Raw genomic sequence first — 26,417 nt, forward strand, 5'->3', positions numbered from 1 at the left:
CACATATTTGTTTAGAGCTGTTTTGGACTGTTTTGGCTTGTAAACGGTGCTTGACCTGTGCAGATTTCTCTCCTGATTTAGACCAGACCACTTTTACAGCATTTTCAGCAAATTTAATTTTGAGTGAACTATTCCAGTAACAAAAGTGGTAGTCAATTCCAAAGCTACCAAGTATTTACTCTCTCTCTCTAGATGTTACCCTGGACCACAAAGCCAGTAATAAGTAGCAGGGGTATATTTGTAGCAATAGCCAACAATACACTGTATGGGTCAAAATTATCAATTTTTCTTTTATGCCAAAAATCATTAGGATATTAAGTAAAGATCATGTTCAATGAAGATATTTTGTAAATTTCCTACCGTAAATATATCAAAACTTAATTTTTGATTAGTAATATGCATTGTTAAGAACTTCATTTGGACAACTTTAAAGATGATTTTCTCAATATTTAAATTTTTTTGCACCCTCAGATTCCAGATTTTCAAATAGTTGTATCTCGGCCAAATATTGTCCTATCCTAACAAACCATACATCAATGGAAAGCTTATTTATTCAGCTTTCAGATTACCGTAGGTAATCACAGGGTGCCGATATACAGCCATATCTCACGACTACGAGTGTGATATTGCGTTTATACAACAGCTCGAAGGCACGAGTGTGTAAATACATAAGAAACAACAATGGAGTGTCTTTAAAAGCCCACTTTTGTGCAGAACTACTTCCTTCCGCCATGGATTCTCATAAAAACAGTCTCTTGTCGCCATCTAACGGCGGAACAATGTAACTAAAATCACCATCACGAACACACACACTGTTTCCCAATACTAAATACTACTATTATTTGTATGAAATATTATTTAATGAATAATAATATTTAATAAACAACAATAACAGCCATCATAAAAGTTCCTAGGCAATTCAGTCAAAAGTACAAAGGCAGCGCTCTGATATAGGCTACAGCATTGAAGTTACATAAAATATTATGTGATGAGATTTTGCCCTCAGCCAATAGCAAATGTGCTCTGGAACAAATAATAGATTAATGAAAGTGAAGTGACGTGTGGCGTCCCATACTCAGAATCTGTGCTCTGCATTTAAGCCATCCAAGTGCACACACACAGTAGTGAACACACACACACACGGAGCTGTGGCACCCGGGGAGCAGTTGGGGGTTTGGTGCCTTGCTCAAGGGTCTCACCTCAGTCGTGGTATTGAAGGTGGAGAGAGCACTTGTTATTCACTCCCCCCTCGTACAATTCCTGCCGGACCTGAGACTCGAACACACGACTTTCGGGTTACAAGTCCGACTTTCTATCCATTAGGCCACAACTGCCCCAAAGACTGCCCATTAGATTTACCCTAAACAAGTTATATCTCATGTTTAAGCACTCTAGAGACATCAGAGCCGGCGGTAAATTCCAGAAGATCTGGCCGAGGTGAGGCGCTCTCTCCGCGGGTTCATGAGCGCAGAATGGCCGCTGACGTCCTGGAGCTCACATCTCCGAAAGCGTCGAAGCAAATTTTCAAATAGACGTTATCTTTATTAACAAACCACATATTTGAAGTCTAAACAGCTACATTCTCACCTAAAAACTCTTAAAACTACATTCCGTGAGACAAAAACAGTATTATTTTTAAAATTACAGTGGATTTGGGCGTCCGCCATGACACTCACTGTGAGAAATACGGCAAGCGGAGTGATACAAGACGTGAAATGGTTGGAGTTACGATATCACTTGAATATCACACTCTTATCAGCCAATCAGATTTGAGGACCAGAAAGAACTGTTGTATCAATATGGATATCATATACATTTTTTTATTATCAGAGTAGCAAAATTAAGTGAATATAAGAGTGAATTTCCATTCATTTATCTACTTTGGTTTGAATGGATGTTGCAATTTTTGCCATGTCTTCCTATGTACCAATTCTAAAATGAAAACTGGCAATTTATTAGGAAATATTGCAGGTTTTTCTTAATATTGCCTTTCTCTAATAACATTAAATATTTTCTTGAGAATATTGTTTTAATTACTAATCATTGCATTAAGTCCTCAATATCACTTTTCATTCTGTTAATCTTTTATCTGTAACTAACGAAAGCCTGAGGCCAGTGCAACAAACCCATTAAGCTAGTAATAATAATTACAAGGGAAAGTTTTCTTACCCTAATGAGTTTGTTGCAACTGGCTGCTGATCTTTAACGACATCATCCTGCAGGAAGAGACGGTTTTTGGTAGGAAAACAACAGCACTTGAGAATTAGCAATTGATATGATGAATTACGTTTTGCGGTATTAGCTTGTTTCAAACCATATTTAAAAAGTTGCTAATGTTAATGTTCTTGTTATTGTGTAATAATCTGTGTTTGTGTCTGCTGCCAGGGTTTTGAGGAAGAGGAACAGGGCGCTTTCGATGTGAGCTTGACGAAGAACGCTCAGGGTTTAGGCATCACCATCGCGGGGTATGTGGGGGACAAAACATCAGGTGAGCTGTATATCAGACAGTAAATTATATTAATAAACAGAACTGATGTGCAAACTGAACAGACAAATGGTTATTATATAGTTTTATTAATGGCGTTTCTGAAGGCAAGCATCACTATAATTATGCCCAATCCTAAATCTTAAACTTCAGCATTTAATGTTTGTGCTGGACATGAATGATACCTCAGATGCGGCTTGTTGAATATTCATGTAGTTTTATGATTTGCTGCATATCGATGTGACGCAAAATCTGTAGTCACAAAATCTGTCTGAAAGGTGTGTTGTATAAATAAAGTTTGCTTCATTTTAGTGTATAGTGATAAAGAGTACTTATTACGGAGATAATACTTTAAACTAGATAAAAAATCATCAAGACACAATTAGTTTGCTTGAGAAAGCCTAGCTAGAAAGTTTGAAATAGTTGTAAAAGCTTGAAGTTTGAAACAGTTTGAAAGTTTGAAAGTTTAAATAGATAGATAGGTAGATAGCTAGCTAACATATTTTAGCATTATTAGCTTGTTGCTAGCACATTGTTAGCATGATTAGCATGTTGTTAACATGATTATCATGTTGCCAGCATGTTGTAAGCATGATTAGCATGTTGGTGATGTTTCTAACATGATTAGCATTGCTAACATGTTTTAACATGATTAACATGTTGTTAGCTTGTTGATAGCATGATTAGCATGTTGATAGCATGATTAGCATTTTTAGCATAATATTAGCATGTTTTCTAACATGATTACCATATTGCTAGAAGGTTGCTACTATGTTTATAACATTAGCATGTTGTAACCCTGATGTTTACATGTTGCTATCATGTCTCTAACAGGATTAGCGTGTTGTTAACATGATTAACATGCTTCTAACATGTTGCTAGCTTGCTGATAGCATGATTAGCATGTTGCTGGCATGATTAGCATTTTTAGCATAATGTTAGCATGTTGCTAACATGTTTCTAACATGATTAACATGTTTTTAGCATGATTAGCATGTTGCTACCATGATGTTAGCATGTTTAACATGTTGTTAGCATGAACATAATTAGTGTGTTTTAGCACATTTTTAGCATGTTTTAACATGATTTTACACATTGCTATAATGTGTTAGCATGATTTAGTACATGTCTAACATGTTTAATATAAATAATATATAATATAAATAATGTTTCTGTCCCTGAAGCTTGTTGTTTACTGTTTCTCTTTCTCAGTGTGGGCAGATTCCATCTGAAAGTGTATTCTCATTCTAGAGTGCCTTATTTTAGGCAGCGTTTAAACTTTGCTGACTGTAATTTCCTACTGCAGAGCCCTCTGGGATATTTGTGAAGAGCATTTCGAGGGACAGCGCGGTGGAGCAAGACGGCCGAATTCATGTTGGAGATCAGATCATATCTGTGAGTTATTTCACAAAGAACGTGTCAGATGAAAATCTTGTTTATGCATGTTTTGTGTTGCAGTGCTTATCAAAATCAAAAGGTGTCTATGCTGACAGGTGAAAGTGTTTCTGTTATTGTTATTGTGCATGTGTAGTATATGTTATGGGTTCTGCAAAATAACAGTAAGAGTAATTAAATATATTGGTAAAGTTATATCACAAAGTGATTATTTTTTTATCTGAATTTCAACAAAAGAAGACAGATACTGTGATCATTGATGGTTTCCCCATCAACTCGCTAATCATTTACATAAAGTTAAACGTTTCTCAGTCATTTTTGCAACATATCAATTGACGATATTGAACTTTCTTTTTTTTATTGCCCTTTTTCTATTTAATTTTGGATTGATTTTACAATGGACGTGATAAAAAAGAAAAAAAGAAACTCAACATTTTTGAATCTTATGACATTTTTTTTTCCCATTTTCCCCCACATTTTTCTGAAGAAAAAAAGTTATAATTTCTATAATTTCTAATCTCACAATGCACTCTAAAATCCTTTCAAACATGAGAAAACAGAACTAGAAACGCATAAAAACATAGAAACTGTAAAGTTTTTCAAATGTATGTAACTGCCCAAATATTATATAGTATTTTTTTAATTACAATATGTGCACTTTATATTTTGGTTGTTGTTCTTTAATAACATATTCTGAAATGTACAACAATACTTTATATGTTTTCCTATATTTTCCTGGCAATTAAAATCCATATTAAAAACGTGATATAACAAAACAAAAAAATAATAATAATAATTCCTAGTCATCAAAATGAATGACATCCCATCACTTTGTTCCTGAAAATCCCCCCATATATATATACAGTATATATATTGATCTGTGAGACTTGGATGGTAAAGGGACGTATATGTGACCCTGGAGCACAAAAGCAGTCTTAAGTCGCTGGGGTATATTTGTAGCAATAGCCAATGTGGACATCCAGGGTTACACTAACCAGCAGGCCGTGGAGGTCCTAAGACACACGGGTCAGACCGTAAACCTGAAGCTCGTCCGACGCGGCTTTAAATTGGAGGATGCATGTCCGTCAATCATACCTGTCGCCATGGAGACCACACCCACCCTCAGCGCATCACGAAACTCAACGATGGAGCGAACGAACACCAAGCACGGTAACAAATGAAGCTGCCTACATCAGTCGCTCACGTCTGTTTAAACACTCCACGAATGCAGAAAGACATTGGCTTGTCCAAGTAGCTAATAGTAAGGCTGTACAATCAAATCTACCCCGCAGTGTGGCCTAGTGTGATTATTGAACTGCAAAAGGCTGCAGTTTAATGAAACGACTGTATAATCTGCATGAGCCGTGTGCTTCAGTGTCAATCAGAGCAGCCTTGAACCTGTGAACCTTTTTCATGAATTTTTGTGAGGTTTACAGCACAGTTTTAAAGTGAGACGTGTGTTGAAAATTGTTGCCATCTACACACAGAAACTTTAAAGTCTTCCTTCAGTTTTCCACCGAAGCAAAAGCTCAGAGATATTTCATGTGAAAGTAAAGAAACTGAGACCGCTGAGCTCAATGCAAATAACGTGATGTGAAAACCTAACCCACACTATATTGACTTAATATTTTGTACATATTTATTAAAAAATGTGTTTGTTCTCAGAACTAAAACTCATACGCTGCTCTCCATATTGATGTTTATAATTAATAACTTTTATAAGTAAAATAAAAAGACTGCTTAAGATCCTAACATATATAAATAAAAAATATTCACTTTTCATTTGTAATTTAATCTCAGTCTGACTAATTTTTATTAGTTTTTTTAGATTTCTATTTAGCTTTATTTTATTTTATTTTTTAGTATTTTTAATGCTTAAAGTGAATTGAATTTAGTTAAATTAGTTGCAAAGGCAACATTTCTTTTTCATTTAATATTTACATTTAATTTAATTTAATTTTAGTTTTATTTTTATTTTAATGAACAAAAATGTTTTTTAATATGTTTAATTTTGGTTAACAATAATAACACTGCGTGAAACATTAGGCATCATTCCACAATAAAAGTTTCGAACCGTTTTCTACATGACCTCATCACATTTCTCCACATATGAGTGGTGTTCAGTTATCAACCTGGAACTAGTTAAAACAGTTATTTTTGTGTGTGATTATGTGCAATAACAACTTTGGCAATCTGTTCACACAGAGAGATCTGAAAAATCGATATTCCTTACTGTCTTGTGTTCTGCATGTTTGAGAAAATCCAAGGGTCTTTTTTAAATCGTATCCTGATAAATACCTGAAGACAGAGAGAATACTTGAAGATATTACAACAGAAACGTTAAGCCAGAGCTGAGATCTAACTTTAGTTTGGTAGATCCTTTGTGTGTATGTGTCAGCCGCCACACCATATTTAGAGTCAAAATCCTCACTCATCCTTTCATCACAGTCCCATGAAGCCTGTTATTATATGAAGAGCGACTCGCACATCACTGATGCCCCTGTGTTTTCCTGTGTTTCTCACTCCAGAGGAAAACGCCACACCGCAGTCTGTCAGCGCTTCGCCCTTCAGAGCTCCAGACAGATGCCACGGTGAGAGATGTTTGTCATTTCACCGCTGATATCAGCGAATCGACTCGCAGAGACCGGCGGGTAACGCTGTCATGTCTCTCTCAGGTCCTGTGAAGCTGAGCTCTGAGGAGGAGCACCAGCTAATGCAGAAGTGGCAGAATGAACTCGGCGTCTGCAGCGAAGTCATTGTGAGTAACTGCTTTACGCTTCATCTTTTAATTAAAAGAACTTTTAGTCACCAAGTACTCTGTAAAAAAAATTTTAAATTAAAAAAAAAAAAAAAAAAAAAAAACTTAAAATTCCTTTAAAACTACTTAAAACTATTTTTTTAACTTAAAAAAATTCAAATGTGGCATTTCTTTGTAATTATTTGTGAAATTTGCTAGCAGTTTGAGTGAAAATTATTTCCACTAAATCCCAGTAAATCCTAAACAAATAAATAAATAAAAATTTACTTATGATCAGTTTTAACTGAAATTGCTTGCCTGTAAACACATTTAATTAAACATGATTTATTTATTTTTTTGTAGAATTACTGAAATAATAATCTTTGTTTTCAAATGAATTTTCCAAATTGTAAGAAAAACTGAATATTTGCATATATTTTACAAGAAAATAATTTTCAGTCTTTCTACTTAAAATTTCATGTACAATAATTTTTAGTGTTTGGTTTTATAATGATTTGAAAGAAAGAAAAACAATGACTTCATACTTTCTAATTGCGTCTCTGTAATCACCTTTTCATAAATAATATTGTTGGGTTTGTCCACTACACAGATTTCACTATTTTTAATTAATTTGGTAATTATGTGTATAATTTGTCATCCGTTTGCTGTCCCCAATATTGCTGTCAAACCGAACACTTTAGAGAAAAACTGAGTTTTCCAAAAATATGTATTTTTTGTTATTATGTAAATGAGAAGTGCCAGGGTCACATTTCTGCCATGGCAGTTCAAAGGTAAAAAATGTGACTGATTATTATATGTAGATTTTTATTATGTGTGCTTAACCGGCCAGCCCTTGTGAAATTTAATTCAGAAACAGTTCATTTATTTCTCTCTTTGTAGATTCAGAGTTAAATCTCTGCCAGCTGGCTTGTTTTGTTAGCAAGACTAAGGCTTATCCAAAATCCACGCAATCACACACTGAAACAAAACCAATCCAACTTTAGCGAACTTTTAAAAAGAGAACTGATTACAATATACTTCAAAAGAATATACTTAAGTGCAAACCGAATGTAATGTTTTCAGATACTTAACTGCATTTTAACAGCAAATAAATGATAATATATCATAATTTAAATCTATATTAAATACAATTAGTTGAACATAAGGTTGAACTTAAGTATGACTTGAATATATCTTTATATGTAATTACTTCTATTGTCTTTGAAATATGGTTAAAGTACTGCTGAATGTACTGACAAGCATTTATGGTGAACTAAAATATGCTTTAATGTCATTTCTATTGAAACTTGTATGTCATGTACTTAAATATATTTGTATTTACACATATGTAATGATGAATTTACAATTTAGTAAGTTTAAAATATGTTAACTTTGTAAGGGAAACAGGTCAATTTAGCGCAAAAGGGAACTATTTTTGATTTTATAGGGAATTTGGACATAATCACTGTTTTACGGCTGATCAACGAGTTGGCCGGCGATTCATTGAACGAGCCGTATAACATCAATTCTGCAATGGATATTAATATCCAAAGTATAGTGAAAACACTATTAATTAGCACAGTAACAAGATCGGCAGTTTAAGACATTAACTTGTAAGCACAAAACACAAGATACTTCTCTTTTCAATATGCATAAGACTTTATTGGATAAATCTAACACGCATAAACTAATCTAGTCCTCAATGAAGTTCAAATTTATATTAATTGCACTAGTTCAGCTAGGATCTGGAGGTACTTGCGTTGCTTGTTTTAGGGGGTTCCCTTGTTGCCCTCATTGCAGAAAGGGGTTTCCCAAGTTTGTTGATTGGCTGGAAGTTCAGTAGTCGTTGAAGTAAAGTCTTGGGAAGCCAATGGTTGGGCGTTGGCTGAAGCTGCGGAGTTGTGGGCTGGTTGAAGTTTTGAGGCGGCCACAGACTCGAGGTGAACTTGGAGACACGGCGTTGCAGCAAAACTTAATTCCGAACACGAAACTCTCAACGGAAAAGTAAATAAACTGAGAAAAAGAAAGAGAATAAGAGTGTGATGAGACTAGATGGCGTTCCCCTTCAGGAACTCGAGCTGCGTCGAAGTCGCTTTGGGAACTCGGCTCTCTCTCAGTGTTCGGAACCCCGCGCTGCGGTTTCTTCCCACCCCCCCAGAGAGAGAGAGCCAGACGCTTCATCTATTGCTCAAAGAGCGCTAGAAAGCAGCGGCAAAAAGCATAAAGCAAAAAGCAATGACCAAAAGCAAAAAGCGGCAGCTAAAAGCCGACAAGGCAAACAGCATAATTTGATGGTGTCCTGAGTATTTAAACCGGGCTGTTGGACACATCCCAAATGGTGTCTTGACCAATTAGACACTGCCTTAGCTCGGGGTGTTGTATGTTTCTCCTTCCAATACATAAATCAGCATGTTATTTTATCAGTCACATGGTCCGAATTTTCCCGCTCTTGCAGAGTATAACTTGGACATGATTTATATAATCAGAATATAATATATTTGACAAAGTATTGATTGATTGAGACGTTTAAAGCATGAATTTTCAAACTCATACATACCCAACATGAATATAATCCTATAAACTATTCAATAGTTATTCAAAATACATACACAATAAGTGATTAGGACATGATAGTCAAATGTGTGGGTTACATACATGATATAGAGTTATGCATAGAAGTGAAAGTTGCTCGTAAGTCCTTTTAGCATCATTTTGGTGCATGTATATACATGTAAAGGCAGTCTCTCTGCCATTCTGTGAATGAAGCAGAGGTCAAATGGGAGAGGGAATCTTATGGCGCTTTTCCACTACGTGGTACGACTCGGCTCGGCACGGCTCAGTACGGCACGGCACGGCTCGGTTCGGTTTGCGTTTCCACTGCAGTTTAGTATCGCTTTAGAGTGGGCGGGATTATTCACATGTCGTTATAGTTGCGCCGCCTCTACTGCCGCGACTCCTAAAAAACATTTTCATTCCGCGTCGCCCCATCAAGCTCTTGCTGGATCCGCTCATCTGCTATCAACGAGAGGAACATCTGCACTTCCTCAACAGGGGGAACAGCCACTTTTTGGTTGTTAAAAAAAGGTGCGCTCGTTCAAAACAGTTGCGTTCGATCCTTCTGTGCTGATTTAAATCTAGCGGTTCTTTTGTGTTTGTGTCGCAAGTTCAGTGACGCAGATAGTGACGATTCTCTCCGGCCAATACGTGATCAGCAGAGTTTACACCGAGGTGGTATTAAAAAAAGTACCAGGTACCAGGTACCAGGTACTGTACCCAGTGGGAAAACCCCCAAAAGTGAACCGTACCGAGCCGTACCGAGCCGTACCATGCCGTACCATGCAGTGGAAAAGCGCCATTAGTCTGGTTCTTGTCTCATAGGTGGGGGGAAGTCAATCCGAAGAAAGTCTTTAGCTCATGATTACTATCATGGATTTACATGTGATGGTCATGCTGTGCATCTCTTTGACCATCAATTTTGGTTACTTGCCCCAAAATTGACAATCTCCTTCCTGAGTCGGGATTATCAATAAGTGTTCTTTTGTGTTAATGTTGCAAGCTGTTCAAACTGTGGAGTTGGTTGGTTAGGCTGGCTTCAGACTGGCTGGCGCTTGGATCTGGACAGATTTATGACGTTGTCTTGTTATCCTGGGCCTCTTTGTGGAATTTGGCTCTTTGGGTTGTTCAACACCAATCTGATCAAATCTTAAATTGTCTGATTCATTCTGATACCCTACAACTTTAATTGTACTATTGAATAATGCTAGTGAATGAGGGATTTTTAAAGTTTGTGATGTTGTGATTCTGTGTTAATGTGTATTCAGGTGGCTCAAGTGGAGAAGTTCAGTGAGAACAGCGGTTTAGGGATCAGTCTGGACATGTGTGCCGGTCGTCACATCCTCCGCTCAGTGCTTCCTGAGGGACCCGTCGGGCGATCGGGAAAAATCTGTAGTGGAGACGAACTGTTAGAGGTAAAACACATCCATCGCAAACAACCCACCACCAATATGCATCAAAAAATCTAATTAGTACTGGAATTTGATCCAATAAGAATTCTCTTCTGCTCACCAAGGCTGCATTTATTTGATCAAAAATATAGTAGAAACAGTATTATCATGAAATATTATTATATATTTAAAATAGCTGTTTTCTATGTGAATATATTGTAAAATGTAATTGATTTCTGTGATCAAAGCTGAATTTTCAGCATCATTACTCCAGTCTTCAGTGTCACATGATTCTTCAGAAATCATTCTAATATGCTGATTTGCTGCTCAAGAAACATTTCTGATTATTATCAATGATGAAAACAGTTTCATATATTTATAAGTTTGTGTGTGTTTGTTCAGGTGAACGGCATTCCCCTCAGAGGAGAGACTCATAAAGAGGTTGTTGACATTCTGAAAGAACTTCCTGTTTCTGTGACCATGGTTTGCTGTAGACCCGCCCCTCTAATGACTGACAGCCAAACTGACCAATCACAGCCAGAGGATGTGGCCATTGATTCCATAGTTCAGGTACATTAAATTGTTTACTAAATATAAACTCCGGTTTAGATTTAATATGTGCGATTAAATATGTAAAGATTAATGTACAGTTAGTCTTTTATTAATCTGAATTTATCCATACCAATAAAATTAAAGTAGAATAAAATGTAAAGAATTTTGTATAATTGCTCTAAGTGTAGGTTCTTTAATACAAGTACTTATAATATTAATTATTATGTTATCATATAGTTATCAATAGACCATAATGGAGTATTTATAGACATTTAATAATCAATGGTTGAAATACCTCCTATAGAAATATCTATAATATTTAAGTTTATTTAGAAATAAAATATAGACAGACCTTCATGCTCAAATGCATTACATGTGTTAGCTATCAATAAAAGCTGTACAATTTGCATCCACCCTGTTACATATGCTAAAGTAAGGTGATGTCTTACGCTTCTGAACAATTATTAGGGATTTTATTAGAATGAAAATTTTTGTTCATCTCGCTTGTGTAGGTGCCGGGTGAGTTTGAGGATTTCCTGGTCTCTGGTGAATTAGAGGACAGCCTGAAAGATCATGTGACTAAAGAGCCCACCGGAACGCCATTAGCGATGTGGGAAACAGAGATACAGGACATTGAACTAGAGAAAGGAGAGAGCGGACTGGGCTTCAGCATTCTGGATTATCAGGTGGGAGAGTGGGAGGAGCTTTCTAAATTTAGACCACCACATATGAATGGGAGGAGCACTTTATCTATTCACTTATTTATTTTTCACACACTCGTGTGTTTGCCCAAGGTCAGCCCTTGTGTTGGGCTAGGTTCCCGTGTGTAGTGATTCCCTTTCGGGTGATCCCACATGTGTATTCTTCCACGGTACAGGCTTCCCTCACGGTGAGCCCGTGTAATCTCCACATAATACCTCCTATACGCAGGATGTGGCTTCCGTAGCGTTCCCTAACTCGGGTAAAAACTGCGAACTTTTCCTCAGCGAAAAACTGAATGTGCGACTGCACGCGCTCTCCTTGTATACCCGCGCTGCGTGGCAGGGTGAGCGACGCAAAGCTCACACGCCAACACTCATTGGCTTGTTTTGTTAACACTCGAAGTTAATTGGGTTCTCTGGCGAGATCCCCGATTCGTCAGTCACTGACGTAATGTTTCCGTTCCCTCCTTCAGGGAATGACGGTCACATACGTAACCAAGACGTTAGTTGACATGTAGTTGCAAATTAATGGGAGTTAGTCGACATGTAGTTGAAAATTAATTTGAGTTAGCTGACATGTAGTTGCAAATTAATGTTAGTCGACATGTAGTTGCAAATTAATGTGAGTTAGTTGACATGTAGTTGCAAATTAATGAGAGTTAGTTGACATGTATTTGCAAATTAAAGCTGCAGTCCATAACTTTTTTTGGTTACAAATTAAACTAAATAAATTTTTGAGCAAGTACATAACCAGCCAGTGTTCAAAACTATAGCCTTAATTTTGGCCTGACTCACAACGGTAAGCTTATAATAATGTTTTCTAATTTGAGTGGTACTGGTAGGAATTCATGGGAAATTTGAGCATGTTGCCGCGCCATTACGTCACGTCTGTAAACATAAAGATTGAGTCCCGGCTAGTAGGCTATCGCGTGTGAAGATGCTGCAGGTGGCGGATCATTTATAGCCTTTTCTTACAGCAGCTGGAATAATTAAATGTATCATTTTGATGGCGTATTGTAATCCAAAAAGGTTTATGTGTTTATGAAACACAAGTGACTGAAATTAAATTATACTCCAGTTTTAAATGTGCATCTGATTACAGATACGTGGGATTACACAAGTTTTGTATTTTAAAGAGAACCAGTTCTAAGGAATAATTTGCTTTTTGGGTTAAAATAATTTCTTTATATGAAATTCGAGTGGTATGACAATTAGAGAGTATACTGTACAGAAATTGAAATCTACATGAAGCGCTACATACACGTAGTCACGCAATGCTGATGTTGTTAACATGAACAATTTGAGAAAAAAGTATAACAGTAATAATAATTTGCGGTTTGATGTGATATGAGCTAATTAACCGATCGTTAGATTTAATCACCATTGTAGCGTGATTTATTGTAATGCATTTTTCCTCAGTTGGTCAGAACAAAAGTGGCAGACTTGTTACTTGCTGTTCGGATGACAATATTTGCTCAAAATTCTTATTTGGGTCATATATTCCTAGATGTAGGCTAGAATATGTGATTCCTAAGTACGGTATCCACACTGGTGTGGTGACTGACAGCCACACATACTCCTCAAAACATTAGATTTATCCGCACGCTGGAGCCAAGCTGGTGCACAACCCACGCAAGGAAGATAATTCTGCAAATAACTACAATCGCAGGTTTCAAACAGATATGGCGACAAAGAGACAAAACTTACAGACTGCAGATTTAATGTGAGTTAGTTGACATGTAGTTTCAACTTAATGAGAGTTAGTTGACATGTAGTTGCAAATTAATGGGATTTAGTTGACATGTAGTTGCAAATTAATGTTAGTCGACATGTAGTTGCAAATTAAAGAGAGTTAGTTGACATGTAGTTGCAATTAATGGGATTTAGTTGACATGTATTTGCAAATTAATGAGTTAGTCCACGTAGTTGCAAATTAATGTTAGTCGACATGTAGTTGCAAATTAATGTTAGTCGACATGTAGTTGCAAATTAAAGAGAGTTAGTTGACATGTAGTTGCAAATTAATGGGATTTAGTTGACATGTAGTTGAAAATTAATGCAAGTTAGTCGACATGTAGTTGCAAATTAATGTGAGTTAGTTGACATGTAGTTGCAAATTAATGAGAGATAGTTGACATGTAGTTGCAAATTAATAAAAGTTAGTTGATATGTAGTTGCAAATGAATAGGAGTTATCTGACATGTAGTTGCAAATTAATGTTAGTCTAAATGTAGTTGCAAATTAATGCGAGTTAGTCAACATGTAGTTGCAAATTAATGAGAGATAGTTGACATTTGAAAATTAATGAGAGTTAGTTGACGTACTTGCAAATGAATGGGAATTAGCTGACGTTGCAAATGAACAGGAATTAGTTGACTTGTAGTTGCAAATGAACAGGAATTAGTTGACTTGTAGTTGCAAATCAACGGGAATTAGTTGACATGTAGTTGCAAAATAATGGTAGTTAGTTGACATGTAGTTGACTTGTAGTTGCAAATTAATGGGAGTTAGTTAACATGATGTTGAAAAGTTGCTTATAGCTAGTAAAATGTCTGAAGAGGCCAACTGAAATAAAGTAAAACCAATAATGTTAATGTTATACTCACTTTGCGTGTGTATGTGTTCATATGTGTACAGGACCCAATGGACCCGCTCAAGACAGTAATAGTGATTAGGTCGTTAGTTCCCGACGGCGTAGCAGAGCGAGACGGACGCTTGTTGCCAGGAGACCGTCTCATGTATGTCAACAACATCAACCTGGAGAGCGCCAGTTTGGAGGAAGCAGTGCAGGCTCTGAAGGGAGTGAACATGGGCACCGTCCGCATCGGGGTGGCCAAACCCCTGCCCGTAAGAAATACTATCCTCTAGTTTCTAAAGCAGCTTTTTTTCTCTGTATGATTTTGTGTTATTGAAACCCGTGGCTGCAGTAATGGGATTCCTTTGCAGGTTCTTTGAATATTTCATGACGCGGGTCTGTATTCCTTTAAGGCCTCAGGAAATGAAATCTTCTTGGAGGAGCGTGTCTGTATCTTTGTGAAGAGCTCTCAGGGGCTGTAGTTTATCTTAACCTCTTCAACTTTCCAAGGCTGTTATCTCGGCTGCATTATTATGGGATTGTGTGCACATTTTGGCATCTTTCCTTCTTTTTGTCCTCCGAGGCCTTGAGGTTTGGAGCGTGTGTGGTGGGTTGTCAAGTTTAGTGCAGGTCATCTGATCAGGCCTTTTTTTTCTGAAGATTTAATCTCACGAGAGGCCTTTAGACTGCATGAGCATGCCGACGCTTTTGTTCTGCTCTCTCAAGTGCGATAGGGTAACATCACCTCTTAATATGGTTCAAATGATTCACTTCCAAGAAGCGGAATGAAAACGGAGAAAGCATTTCTTCCTATTTACCTTTGCACATCAAATCTTCAACGTGATCATCTAGTTTAATGATGCCGAAATCAACAAACAAACGATTCAGCTCGCTAACCAACCTTGCACTACTAACATGCAAAGTGATTTCTAACCAAATCAAATCACATTCAGTCTTTTATTGTGATCTTGGGCTGGGTGTTATGATGAAATGAGATTCTGCCGTAGCACAGTAAATATATATCTGTACAGCATCAGTATGCAGGACCGCTTTACATTATTGCATAAAGCATCATAATAACAAAAAACAGTGTGAAAATACAGAGTAGACTTGTCTCAAACAATTCAAGATGTTTATGCTACTGTTTATACTGTACATTTCAGCAAACTGAATAATGAGGGATTTTAAACAATTAAAATCAACATATATATTATTTTAAATTTAAAAGAGAAAATGCAGTTATATACTGGCATTTATTTATTTATTTTATATATTTTTAAATGAATTAATTTGTATTTTACTTTTTTTGTGGAAGAATATTTACACAGCTCTTTACCATAAAATTATTTTCTGAAAAAGATGTCAACATTTTAAAAGACTTAAAAAAAAAAAAAAAAAAGAAGAAGTAGAAATCATTCTGATATGCTGATTTGCTGCTCAAGAAACATTTCTGATTATTATCAATGTGGAAAACTGTTGTGCTGCCCAATATTTTTGTGGAAACTGTGATATTTTTTTTTTATTTCAGGATTCTTTGATGAATAGAAAGTTCAAAAGAGCAGCATTTGTTTGAAATAGAAATCTTTTTTAACATCATTAATGTCTTTACTGTCACTTTTGATCAATTTAATGCAATAAAAGTATTGTTTTCCTTAAAAAATAATCTTACAGACCTCAAGCTTTTCTAAGTATATGGAATTTATACAGTTACCATGTTAAACAGTTCCTCATTCTGGTCGTAACGCTCAAGCTTAGTGTGATCTGCTCATCATCAGAGAATAAACATGTTTAGAGAGGTGACACTTCCCTGTCTTGATATTTTTTTTTTATTTCAGGATTCTTTGATGAATAGAAAGTTCAAAAGAGCAGCATTTGTTTGAAATAGAAATCTTTTTTAACATCATAAATGTCTTTACTATCACTTTTGATCAATTTAATGCAATAAAAGTATTGTTTTCCTTAAAAAAGAATCTTACAGACCTCAAGCTTTTCTAAGTATATGGAATTTATACAGTTACCATGTTAAACAGTTCCTCATTCTGGTCGTAACGCTCAAGCTTAGTGTGATCTGCTCATCATCAGAGAATGAACATGTTTAGAGAGGTGACACTTCCCTGTCTTCACAGACTGAGGATGAGGATGGCTCTTCCTCCTTCATCTTCTCGGCTCTGCTGCTGATGGAGGGCTGTGATGAGGATGAGGAGGATGAAGCTGTGTTCCGTGCTGAACCTGCAGTGGTCAGTGCTCATAAAACACAACCAAAGCATTCTTCTGGAAAGCATGTTATTAGTGCAACGTTCTGTAGGAGCAATGATATATCAGCGATTATAAGAGGCAGATAAATTTTTGGGGGGGGGATGAAAAATTGCAATTAATTGAAGAAAAACAAATTATTATTATTATTATGATGATTTATAAGTGGTCTTTGTTTGCTTTAAGTAAAGTAACATAATTAACATGGCAAGATATGGGACTTATAATACATTATAACTATGAGAAATATAATCCATTGTAACTTAGTGGATGCAACATGTTCTTGTGTTCTATAAATCATCATACTCTTAAAAGCTATAACCACAAATAAGTAAATATCATAATACATTAAAATTGTTCTTATGAATATTCATGAGATGATTTCAAAAGGTTTTTTATAATGCATTATGCATTCATTATAATACCTTAAGAATATCTGTATAATGTATTATAAATACGGGCTTCATAGAAAGTGTTACCAAATTTTTATTTTTCATCAAAAAATACACAATATATACATTGTTTTGGAGAATTCTTTTATGGTAAGGAGCTGCGTAAATTAAATATTCTTCAAAAATGACTTTGAAATATTCTTTCTGAACTTCAATTTCAATAAATTTTCAATGATACCATGCGTGTCTCTTGATAAGATTGGATTAAAATTGAAATTTTTCAGCACTCTGCACCTAACCACTCACAACACGGATACTGTGCAGATCTTAAACTATGTCAACATATGATATAGTCCATTAATATGATGTTCATTGTAATGTATAATGTATATAATGTATAATGTACATTACCCTTATAATGTATTCTAAATATGGGCTTCATAGAAAGTGTTACCAGAAATTTTAGTCCAAGTTTAGCATGTGATGCACGTGGAATGAAATGAGAACTTCCCACAATATTTTTATTTATTTATTTATTTTTTTTTATTTTTTTTGTGGAACTCAAAAAGACACATATTGAAGAATAATTACACATCCCTTTACCATAAAATTATTTTCCAAAAAATATTGCAAATTTTTTTCCATACATATGTATAAATTTGTCTTAACAGCGTTATGTCAGCATTTATAAGCACCATTTTTGGGATGAATAAATTATCATTTTAGTCCAAGATAAGCAAGATACACATCTGGCATCATTGAAAATGTAATAAAATTGAAGTCCATGATGATTTTTGGGGGGTTATCCTATCAAACTATGTGAAATGTAACACATTTTTTGTAGCCTTTAGAAAACTATCATTTCTCTGATGTTATGTCCAGATCGACTCCAGTGATTTGGACCTGTCTGATGAAAAGGCATTTGAGTGTCATTTTCTGGAGGAGGAGGAAGAGATGCTGCAGTCGATGATCGCTGAACACGGCAGTATCTGCAGCGCTGATCTGACCTATCAGAAGAACAGACCCGCCTCCACACCGAAGGTGAACAGAGTCAGCAGCCAATCAGATTCAAACATACACATTTCATGCCCAATCAAATTACATCTTACACTTGGCTTACACTGACCAATCAAATACAGTCTTAAATTATTTAGTAAACCAACCTAAACAGATTTAGTCAACTCGTGTTTTATCTTTCACTGCCCTTGTGAAAAAGAAGCATATTTTTAATAACAGTACTTATTACAGAAAATATACTTTATACTCATAACTACTTCTATTGTCTTTGAAATATGGTTAAAGTACTGCTGAATGTACTGACAAGCATTTATGATCAACTAAAATATACTTTAATATAATTTCTATTGAAACTTGTGTCATGTATTTAAATTTATAATGATGAAGTTGCAATTCATTACATTTAAAATACTGTATATTAAACAATTTAAATGTAATATCGAACAACACTAAAAGTTAAAATGATAATCAAGTACTTTCCATGTGCTTTAGTATGTTAGCCTACACATTAAAATAAGTGTACTTCTTTAAAACACCATGAAAGATTATTAAAACATGATGTGTATTTTAATGTACTTTAAATTAAAACTTTTAATTTGACATTAATACAAAGGTCACTTTTTAAAAGTTATTAAATACTCAATTTTACAATGAATTATTACACTAGCAATATTTATTATTTTGTTTATTATTTTAGTAGTAGTGGTAATAATAATAATAACAAGTATTATTATTATTATTGCATTTACATAAATAATACATTACTCTAAATTTAACAAAGAAATTGCGTCGTAACAGTGACATGTCTGTCATTTTTATATTGTTAATAATAATAATAATAATAGCATTTTTAAATTTGATCAGAACAATTGCAATTACATTTTTCCCCTAATCGTGCTGGCATCAAACTGAACCCACTCAGAATACCTTTATAATAGACCCTCAAAATCCCGCTCATCCTGCTGACCTCTTTCTTCTCTCGCTGTCCTTGACTTCAGTCTTTGATGAGGATTCTGACCTTTTCTCCTCTCAGGAGGAGGATTTGCTTCCAGATAAACCCGCGGACGAGACCCAGCAGCTAAACGCCGCGGCGGGGAGCAGCTTCGAGAGGACCATCACTGTGGTCAAGGGCACCTCCAGTCTGGGTATGAGAACGTGTTCGTCAAACAGAAGCACACTTTAGTATGCTTTTAAAAAGGAAATAATATACTTTAAAAGAATAGACTGAATGTAATCTTTTCAGACACTTAATTGCATGTTAATTGCAATTAAATGAAAATGTATTATAGTTTAAATTTATATTTAATGCAGTTAGTTGAACTTTAGAGTGATTTTGACTCACTTACATAGGACTTCACTTTATATGTAATTTCTAGGAGTTATATGTATTTTTTAAGTTATATGTAACTTCAGTTCAGACTACATTTACTGTAATGTTAATTGTCAAAGTTTACTCATTTGATCAAATTGAGTATTGATTTAAAAATAGAATAGAAATTGTATTTTTTTTTTATAATTAAGTATCGGTATCGGTATCAGTATCGGTATCTGTGATTTTTGCTTTTATTTATAGTACTTATTTAAAAGATGCCATTATACAGATATTTAAAATATCAATATTTAATTATATTATAATATAAACCAATTTTTATAATATAAAAAGGTTTGTTTCTACATTAATTTGGAGGTTCAGTGTGAAAATATATTTATGATTACAAATTTTAATCGTAGATGCATTGAATCACAATTACAAAAAAATGTGCAATAAATTAGTTTTTTTTATTGATTGACAGCACTAGTAATTTCTTAAATACTTGATTACTAAAATACTAAAACACTGTCTACTTTAATATCATATCAATTGAAAAGAATATTAAAACATAATTTAAAATGCACTTTAAAATAACACTTTTATTTCATTAATATTATATTTTCTGCAAGTGCAGTCTTGTGCAAAGGTAAATGTGACCTCGCTTTAAAATAGGGCCGTATGAAGGGAACATTTCTCGCTGAATGCATGCAGCAGGCGATGTGATGAGAAGTTTTCCCCAGCCGCTGATTTCACTAATGATTGTGATGTGGATTTGGCCGTGGGATCGTGCAGCAGCAGTTTGGGACGGTTTTATCCCAGAGCAGCAATTCAAAGCCGTCTGCTTTGCCAATATACGCTATTAGGATATTAAAATTTCAGCTGAGGGAAATCTTGCATTCCTGTGAGTCTGCTTAACACCGCTTTAGATCCGCACTCGGCTTTACCGTCACAGGTGTTAATGGACTCCCATTCTTGATCTAGAAGGTTGCAAATTAAAGTGCATTTAAGTTCCTGGCAGATTATTTTTTTACAACGCTGACTTAACATCCACTACTAAGTGCTCCTCACGGGAGACCAAGATAACCATGCGGTACTCTAATAAACATAAATATATGCAGGTAAATCAATTCATTTTAAATTTCACTTTAGCTATAGTGTACCGATACTGATACCGATACTCTGTAGGAACTATGTGCAGAGGTTCATAATTCACACTATAATGTACTTAATTTATATATTATATTATATATTAATATATAGTATATTAGTAATCAATGTTTGAAATGCTACCTATATAATTTTGTACTTAATTTGACTAAAAAACGTAATTAAAAAAATGTAATATACTCAAATATCAAGTCTAAAATAAATGTAATGTAAATGTAAACAAATAAGCCAATAAATAGGCATCATAGATTAAAATATAATGTATAGTCATAAAATTGTTGCTGTGTTGAATTTATTTGAATTGCGGTTCAGTAAAACCTTCCCGTCAATTATTTCAAATTCTAACCCCAATTCTAATTTGTGGTGTTATTCATAAATTAAAACTAATAAAAATATTTTTGTTAATTGAAATGAAGCTTAAATAAATTAAATATAAGTTTTATATGAAAAACTTAAACTAAAAAAATATAATAAAAAATGAAAATTAGAAAAGTTGCTTTGGCAACTACCTGAAATAAAATATGTTTAAGTACTAAAATGACTAAAATTAAATCTTAATTAAAGAAAAAAAAGAAAAAAAGAACTAATAAAATGACAAAAGCACAAAGAAAAGTACTAAGAAAAAATAAAATTAAAATGAAAACTGAAAATACAAAAATAAAAGTCAATTAAAAATATTAACAAATAATAATTAAAATGTATGTAATACTAAATTAACACTGATTCCAATAGGGTGCATGGCCAATTCAATTCACCTTTCTTTGTAATGACAGCAATGTGATTTTCCATGAAAATTTGCATCTTTATTTTCAATAAAGATCAGATCATATTTAAACAATGTCCAATAATAAATTCCAGCATCTCTTAAACATAGTTTATTCAATTGTGCTGGTTTAAGATGACTTAGAAAAGGATATTGCTCCACAAACATTTATGAAGACATTTTTAGGGTCAACCTTGAATGCATTATAGAATTTTTTTATCTAAAGCAAATTTTAGAAACCGTATATTGGTTTTCTAAATTTAAATTTCTTGCCATGAAAACAGCCAAGTAAGCTGCGTGGCATTAAAACGTCCGGTCGCGTGTGTTGCAGGCATGACGGTGTGTGCTCTGAAGGACGGTCCCGGGATGCTGATCCGCAGCATCATTCACGGCGGCTCCATCAGCAGAGACGGCCGGCTCGGGGTCGGGGACCTGATTCTGGCCATCAACGGAGAACCGACGGGAAACCTGACCAACGCTCAGGCGCGAGCCATGCTGCGCAGACACTCTCTGATCGGACCAGATCTGGGGTGAGACGCTTACACACACACACACACACACACACACACACACACACACACATGCAGAGATTCACACACACACACACACACACACACACTCATGCTGAAAACATAGCAATAAATTACATTTTACTATATATTCCCATAGAAAACAGTTATTTTCAATTGTAATAATATTTCACAATTAGACTTTACTTTTGATCAAATAAATACAACCTTGGTGAGCAGAAGAGACCTTTTTAAAAAACATTACCCACTCCAAACTGTACAGTCGGTGTATCTAGCTTGTCAGCCGGGGTTACATTTCAGTGGCAATTCAAGCTTGAGTCGTTCCAATGGAAGAAAAATCCATTACAATGGATTGTATGTACAATCAGGGCGTATTTTAAGGGTGCTGCCAATTCAATAGAGCCGTCAACCTCAGCAGAACTCAGGATTTACATTCACAATAAAAGGTGAAACAGACAGTCATAAAACAAGGCTTATCAGTGCCCAGCGGTGATCCAGAGCTTGTTCTAGCTGCAGTGAGTCGCTTTATTCTGCCTCCCGCTGCCAGCGGCGTCTGTGTCCGTAAACTGCTCTTCACGTTTCCAGATCCACAGCTGCTGCGGGGGAAGAGCTGAGCCCCGTCTCTGTGTGAGTACTGCCTTCATCACGCTGTCTGTCCTCGCTCCCTGCTTGCGTTCGTTTTGTTCTGTCGCTGCAGAGGTTTTGGAGAATCTGATTGTTCGGGCCGCCCGCAGCCCTGCTTCCATTCTCTTCTAATCGCAAAGACTGGAAGCAGTTCTGTCCTCATTTACTCACCCTCACGTCAGTCCAAACCTGTGTGAGCTGCTTTCTTCTGCTCAATGCATTATTGGGTCCTTTCTGTTCTGCAGTACCTTTTTGTGATTATTTGATATTTTGGTAACACTTTACAATAAGGTTCATTAGTTAACTACTTTAGTTAACATGAACTAAGAATGAGCAACACTTCTACAGCATTTATTAATCTTAGCTAATGTTAATTTCAACATTTGCCAATGCATTATTAAAATCAAAAGTTGTGCTTGTTAACATTAGTTAATGCACTGTGAATTAACATGAACTAACAGTGAATGACTGTATTTTCATTAACTAACATTAACAAAAATTAATAAATACTCAAAGTATCTTGTCATGCAAATACAGTAATAATCAATTAAATAATAATAATAATAATAATAATAATCAGTGTTGTATATAATATTATACACAAAGATATACTGTTGGAATTAAAAGTGGCAGTAAAGTAAAAATTTTATTTCACATAAATGCTGTTACAATTATTAAACTATTATTATTAAAATATTAAGCAGCACAGTTGTTATGAACATTGATAAAATACCGGATGCTGTAATTTTAAAGCTGAAGTGTGTGAGGTCTACACCATAGAATTGCAAAAATAATGATGGTTACCAGAGTAATTACATTTTTCGAGAGAGTCAACCTACAAATGGCTTCCTTATTGCATACTTGTAGGTTTATCTTTACATTAAGCTGCGATAGGATATATTAAGGCAAATTTGAATTGTACTGCATAGTAGGTTTGACCCTACTAATGTAAAACACTCATTCCAGTCAAACTCAAGGATGCTGCGCTTCCTCATCAAGCAGCGTTTGAGCAGGTTGTTGTTTCCTTGGTAACATGCATTCGTGTTCTCAAGAGGCTGTCGTTCATCGTTAACATTCCAGGCCGTCGTTTCCTCCTAACATGGTGTGTATTGTGTTGTTCATCTTTGACTAACATCTCTCTCATGTCAGTGATTTGATTTCCAGCCATCGATTGTCGTTCATTAATGAAGCGTTTTCACTGAACGTGTGGATAATGAATATTTGATTCACATTGATGTGCCATGACTCCTAATGTCTTGATCTCTCCGCCTGCATGCATGAATTGTTCAAAACAAGGTTTGATTTTTCTCCATTAGATCTGTCATCTTCACTTACAGTCAACTGATGAAGCAAACAAACTATTTCTGTTTTGACTCCTGATCCGGAAACATGAAAATTCAAGCTAAATTATCAGGCTCGCTGTTGAGTCAGATTTTTTTTGGTTTGAATTTTTGGATGCAATGCAATGCAAAAAGAAAAAAAAAATGTCTTGTTGTGGGGCATTCATTTACTAACCTGTAAAACACCGGCTGCTGTTGACAATCACATGATTGATTAATGATTTTACCTTGGGCAGACTATATCACATATATTACCCACTTCAGAAAAACAAGATGTGCATCAATGCCAGTTAAGCTCAATTGAATGCATTTGTTGCATAATGTTGATTGACTCACTTTTGCATTTTTGGAAACTATTTTCTGTGGCCATTAAGTCACAAATGCTGTTGATTGAGTTTAAGTTGGGAGATTCCTTTGGAGTTTGATTCCGGCAGTGTTGATGACAGGTCTGATGAGTCAAATGTCATCATAGCTTATGAATCTTATGATTATGTGTGTGCAGAATCACGTATGTTCCTGCAGAATATTTAGAGGAATACAGGGCGAGCCAGCAGCTCCAGAGTGATGATCTCTCTGATGGCAAAAACAACACTCAACAGTACGTACTCCACTCACACTTCATCCTGTCAGCTCTCATTGACTCGTAGAGCTGTAAAATGGACATGAAATGAGAGCTTTGTGTTTGTGTGTTTAGTCAGACAGCCTCAGATCTTCCAGAGAGAGAAGATGGAGAGGGACAGGAGAGTGAACGACAGACAGCAGCTTCCAACAGCTGGAATCTACCACGGAGGTGAGGACAGATCAATAAGTTGCATGTGATTGAAAAACATGAGCATATCTATTAGGAATGGATATGTATTAGAAACCCGTTTCTGTTAGTATTCTTATTTTACTTCCTCATTGGAGCCAAATTTGGTGCGTTCATTAGGGAAGGTCTGAACATCAATCTGACCAATTTTAGGCTCTCTCACTCGAACCCTCTAGCGCCACCGTAAGTTTAAAATTGGGCTTTTCATATAACCGTATGACCTATTTACAGTCTTCAGATTTTTGATGAAATATGCTGTGTGCTATAAACAGATTATTTATTTATTTATTTTTGAAACAGACAAAAAATGTGTTGATAATACATATAATATATAATATATATCCATCCATTCTCCAAACTACATGTCTTATGAAGGATCACATATATTTTGCATTCGCAAATGTATTTTCTTGCTCTTTTAAGTACATTTGCAAATATATTATGATATTTGAAGGCTTAAAAAAATGTATTTTGTTATTTTTTTGTTCTGGCCAAAATATATTTTAAAAATATGCTACATATATGTTGTAAATGATTTAAAAAAATAAATAAATAAATAACTTGGCCTAAATTTAAAACTCTGGATTTTCATTGCCATTTGTTGTTTTAAACCTGTCCTGCATCTTTCATCAGATCTTCCCCAGATTTTGGCCTGATAATCTTGAGACTCAGCTGGCACAAATATTATCACAAGGAACAACGTTGACTGAAAATGGCCATCAGATGTGGCACTTTATACATTCATATTTTTCTCACCAAATATTGTCTCAGTATTGGATCAAATATTGGATTTTCAAACCATGCCTGACCGAAGTTATTGAATGTTTTCAATAACTGAATATTGAATTGAGTCAAAAAGTTTTGAATCAAATCCCACATGGCACTGAATTTGAACCTCTGGTACAAAATGTAAGTTTTTAACAAATCTTGGAAAATATATTTAAGGCTTGCAAAGTTTGATGCTGTTCGGTCAGAAGTTGGGATCATGATGATGAGAAACTTATCAATGAAGACAACTGTGGGAAAGTCATGAAAATGTATTGATCATAATGTTTGGCAAATTGACGTTACTGGATGTTAATTGAATGTTCTGTGTGTGTTTGCTCAGAGTGGAGTTGCACAGGGAAGCTGGGAAATCTCTGGGCATCAGCATCGTTGGTGGGCGGGGCATGGGCAGTCGCCTTAGCAACGGGGAAGTGATGCGGGGCATCTTTATTAAACACATCCTGGAGGACAGTCCAGCGGGATGCAACGGCACACTGAAGACAGGAGACAGGATTTTAGAGGTACACACACAGTTAGCTATTTATTATAACAGAATGATGTAAAATTAATTACATTTATAAATGATTATTAATATATTAAGATAATACAACTCTAATTTAAATTAAAATGCTAAAAAGCTCAAAATCAGGTTATAAATAAAGATCATATTTATTTTGTATTTTCTCTCAAAATTGTTTTTATTGAAGAACATACAGTTCTTGAAACGTCTGGAGTTACAAAATTAATTGTAGTTAATTAATTTGCTATTTGCATATTTCCAGTTATTGTTAATAAAATTAATTAATAAGTTAATAAAAGTTTGAAAACAAGCAGCTTTGTCATAATTACATGCAGGAAATACCTTAAAATATTTGACCTAACTTTCTAACTTTACACACTGAGCTAGTGGACAAATTCACTTTTACTTAGTTACAATTGTTTGAAATTGACTTGCATTTGTCAAATTATAATTTCATTGTAATTATAAAAAGGCACTGCTTCACCCAATATTTGCATGTACGGTGTTTTTTTTTTTTTTTTTTTTTTTTTTTTTTGT

The 26,417-nt window shown here is 35.0% G+C and overlaps 1 protein-coding gene across 1 annotated transcript in view; it reads left to right on the forward strand.

Annotated features, from left to right (window-relative positions):
- The window catches only part of mpdz (multiple PDZ domain crumbs cell polarity complex component), an 80,672-nt gene that overhangs the window by 22,815 nt on the left and 31,440 nt on the right, over positions 1-26,417 (forward strand). The window contains exons 9-25 of the mRNA XM_016535702.1: positions 2,386-2,488; positions 3,792-3,881; positions 4,844-5,050; positions 6,409-6,471; positions 6,556-6,638; positions 10,439-10,585; positions 10,964-11,131; positions 11,626-11,799; positions 14,452-14,661; positions 16,516-16,626; positions 17,917-18,075; positions 19,085-19,196; positions 21,625-21,823; positions 22,409-22,450; positions 24,290-24,385; positions 24,482-24,577; positions 25,704-25,881. Coding sequence (XP_016391188.1) covers positions 2,386-2,488; positions 3,792-3,881; positions 4,844-5,050; positions 6,409-6,471; positions 6,556-6,638; positions 10,439-10,585; positions 10,964-11,131; positions 11,626-11,799; positions 14,452-14,661; positions 16,516-16,626; positions 17,917-18,075; positions 19,085-19,196; positions 21,625-21,823; positions 22,409-22,450; positions 24,290-24,385; positions 24,482-24,577; positions 25,704-25,881 — 2,238 coding nt within the window. The remainder of the gene's footprint in view (positions 1-2,385; positions 2,489-3,791; positions 3,882-4,843; positions 5,051-6,408; positions 6,472-6,555; positions 6,639-10,438; positions 10,586-10,963; positions 11,132-11,625; positions 11,800-14,451; positions 14,662-16,515; positions 16,627-17,916; positions 18,076-19,084; positions 19,197-21,624; positions 21,824-22,408; positions 22,451-24,289; positions 24,386-24,481; positions 24,578-25,703; positions 25,882-26,417) is intronic.

Source organism: Sinocyclocheilus rhinocerous, unplaced genomic scaffold (assembly GCF_001515625.1).
Source record: "Sinocyclocheilus rhinocerous isolate Xijiao unplaced genomic scaffold, SAMN03320098_v1.1 scaffold1898, whole genome shotgun sequence".
Classification (NCBI taxonomy): domain Eukaryota; kingdom Metazoa; phylum Chordata; class Actinopteri; order Cypriniformes; family Cyprinidae; genus Sinocyclocheilus; species Sinocyclocheilus rhinocerous.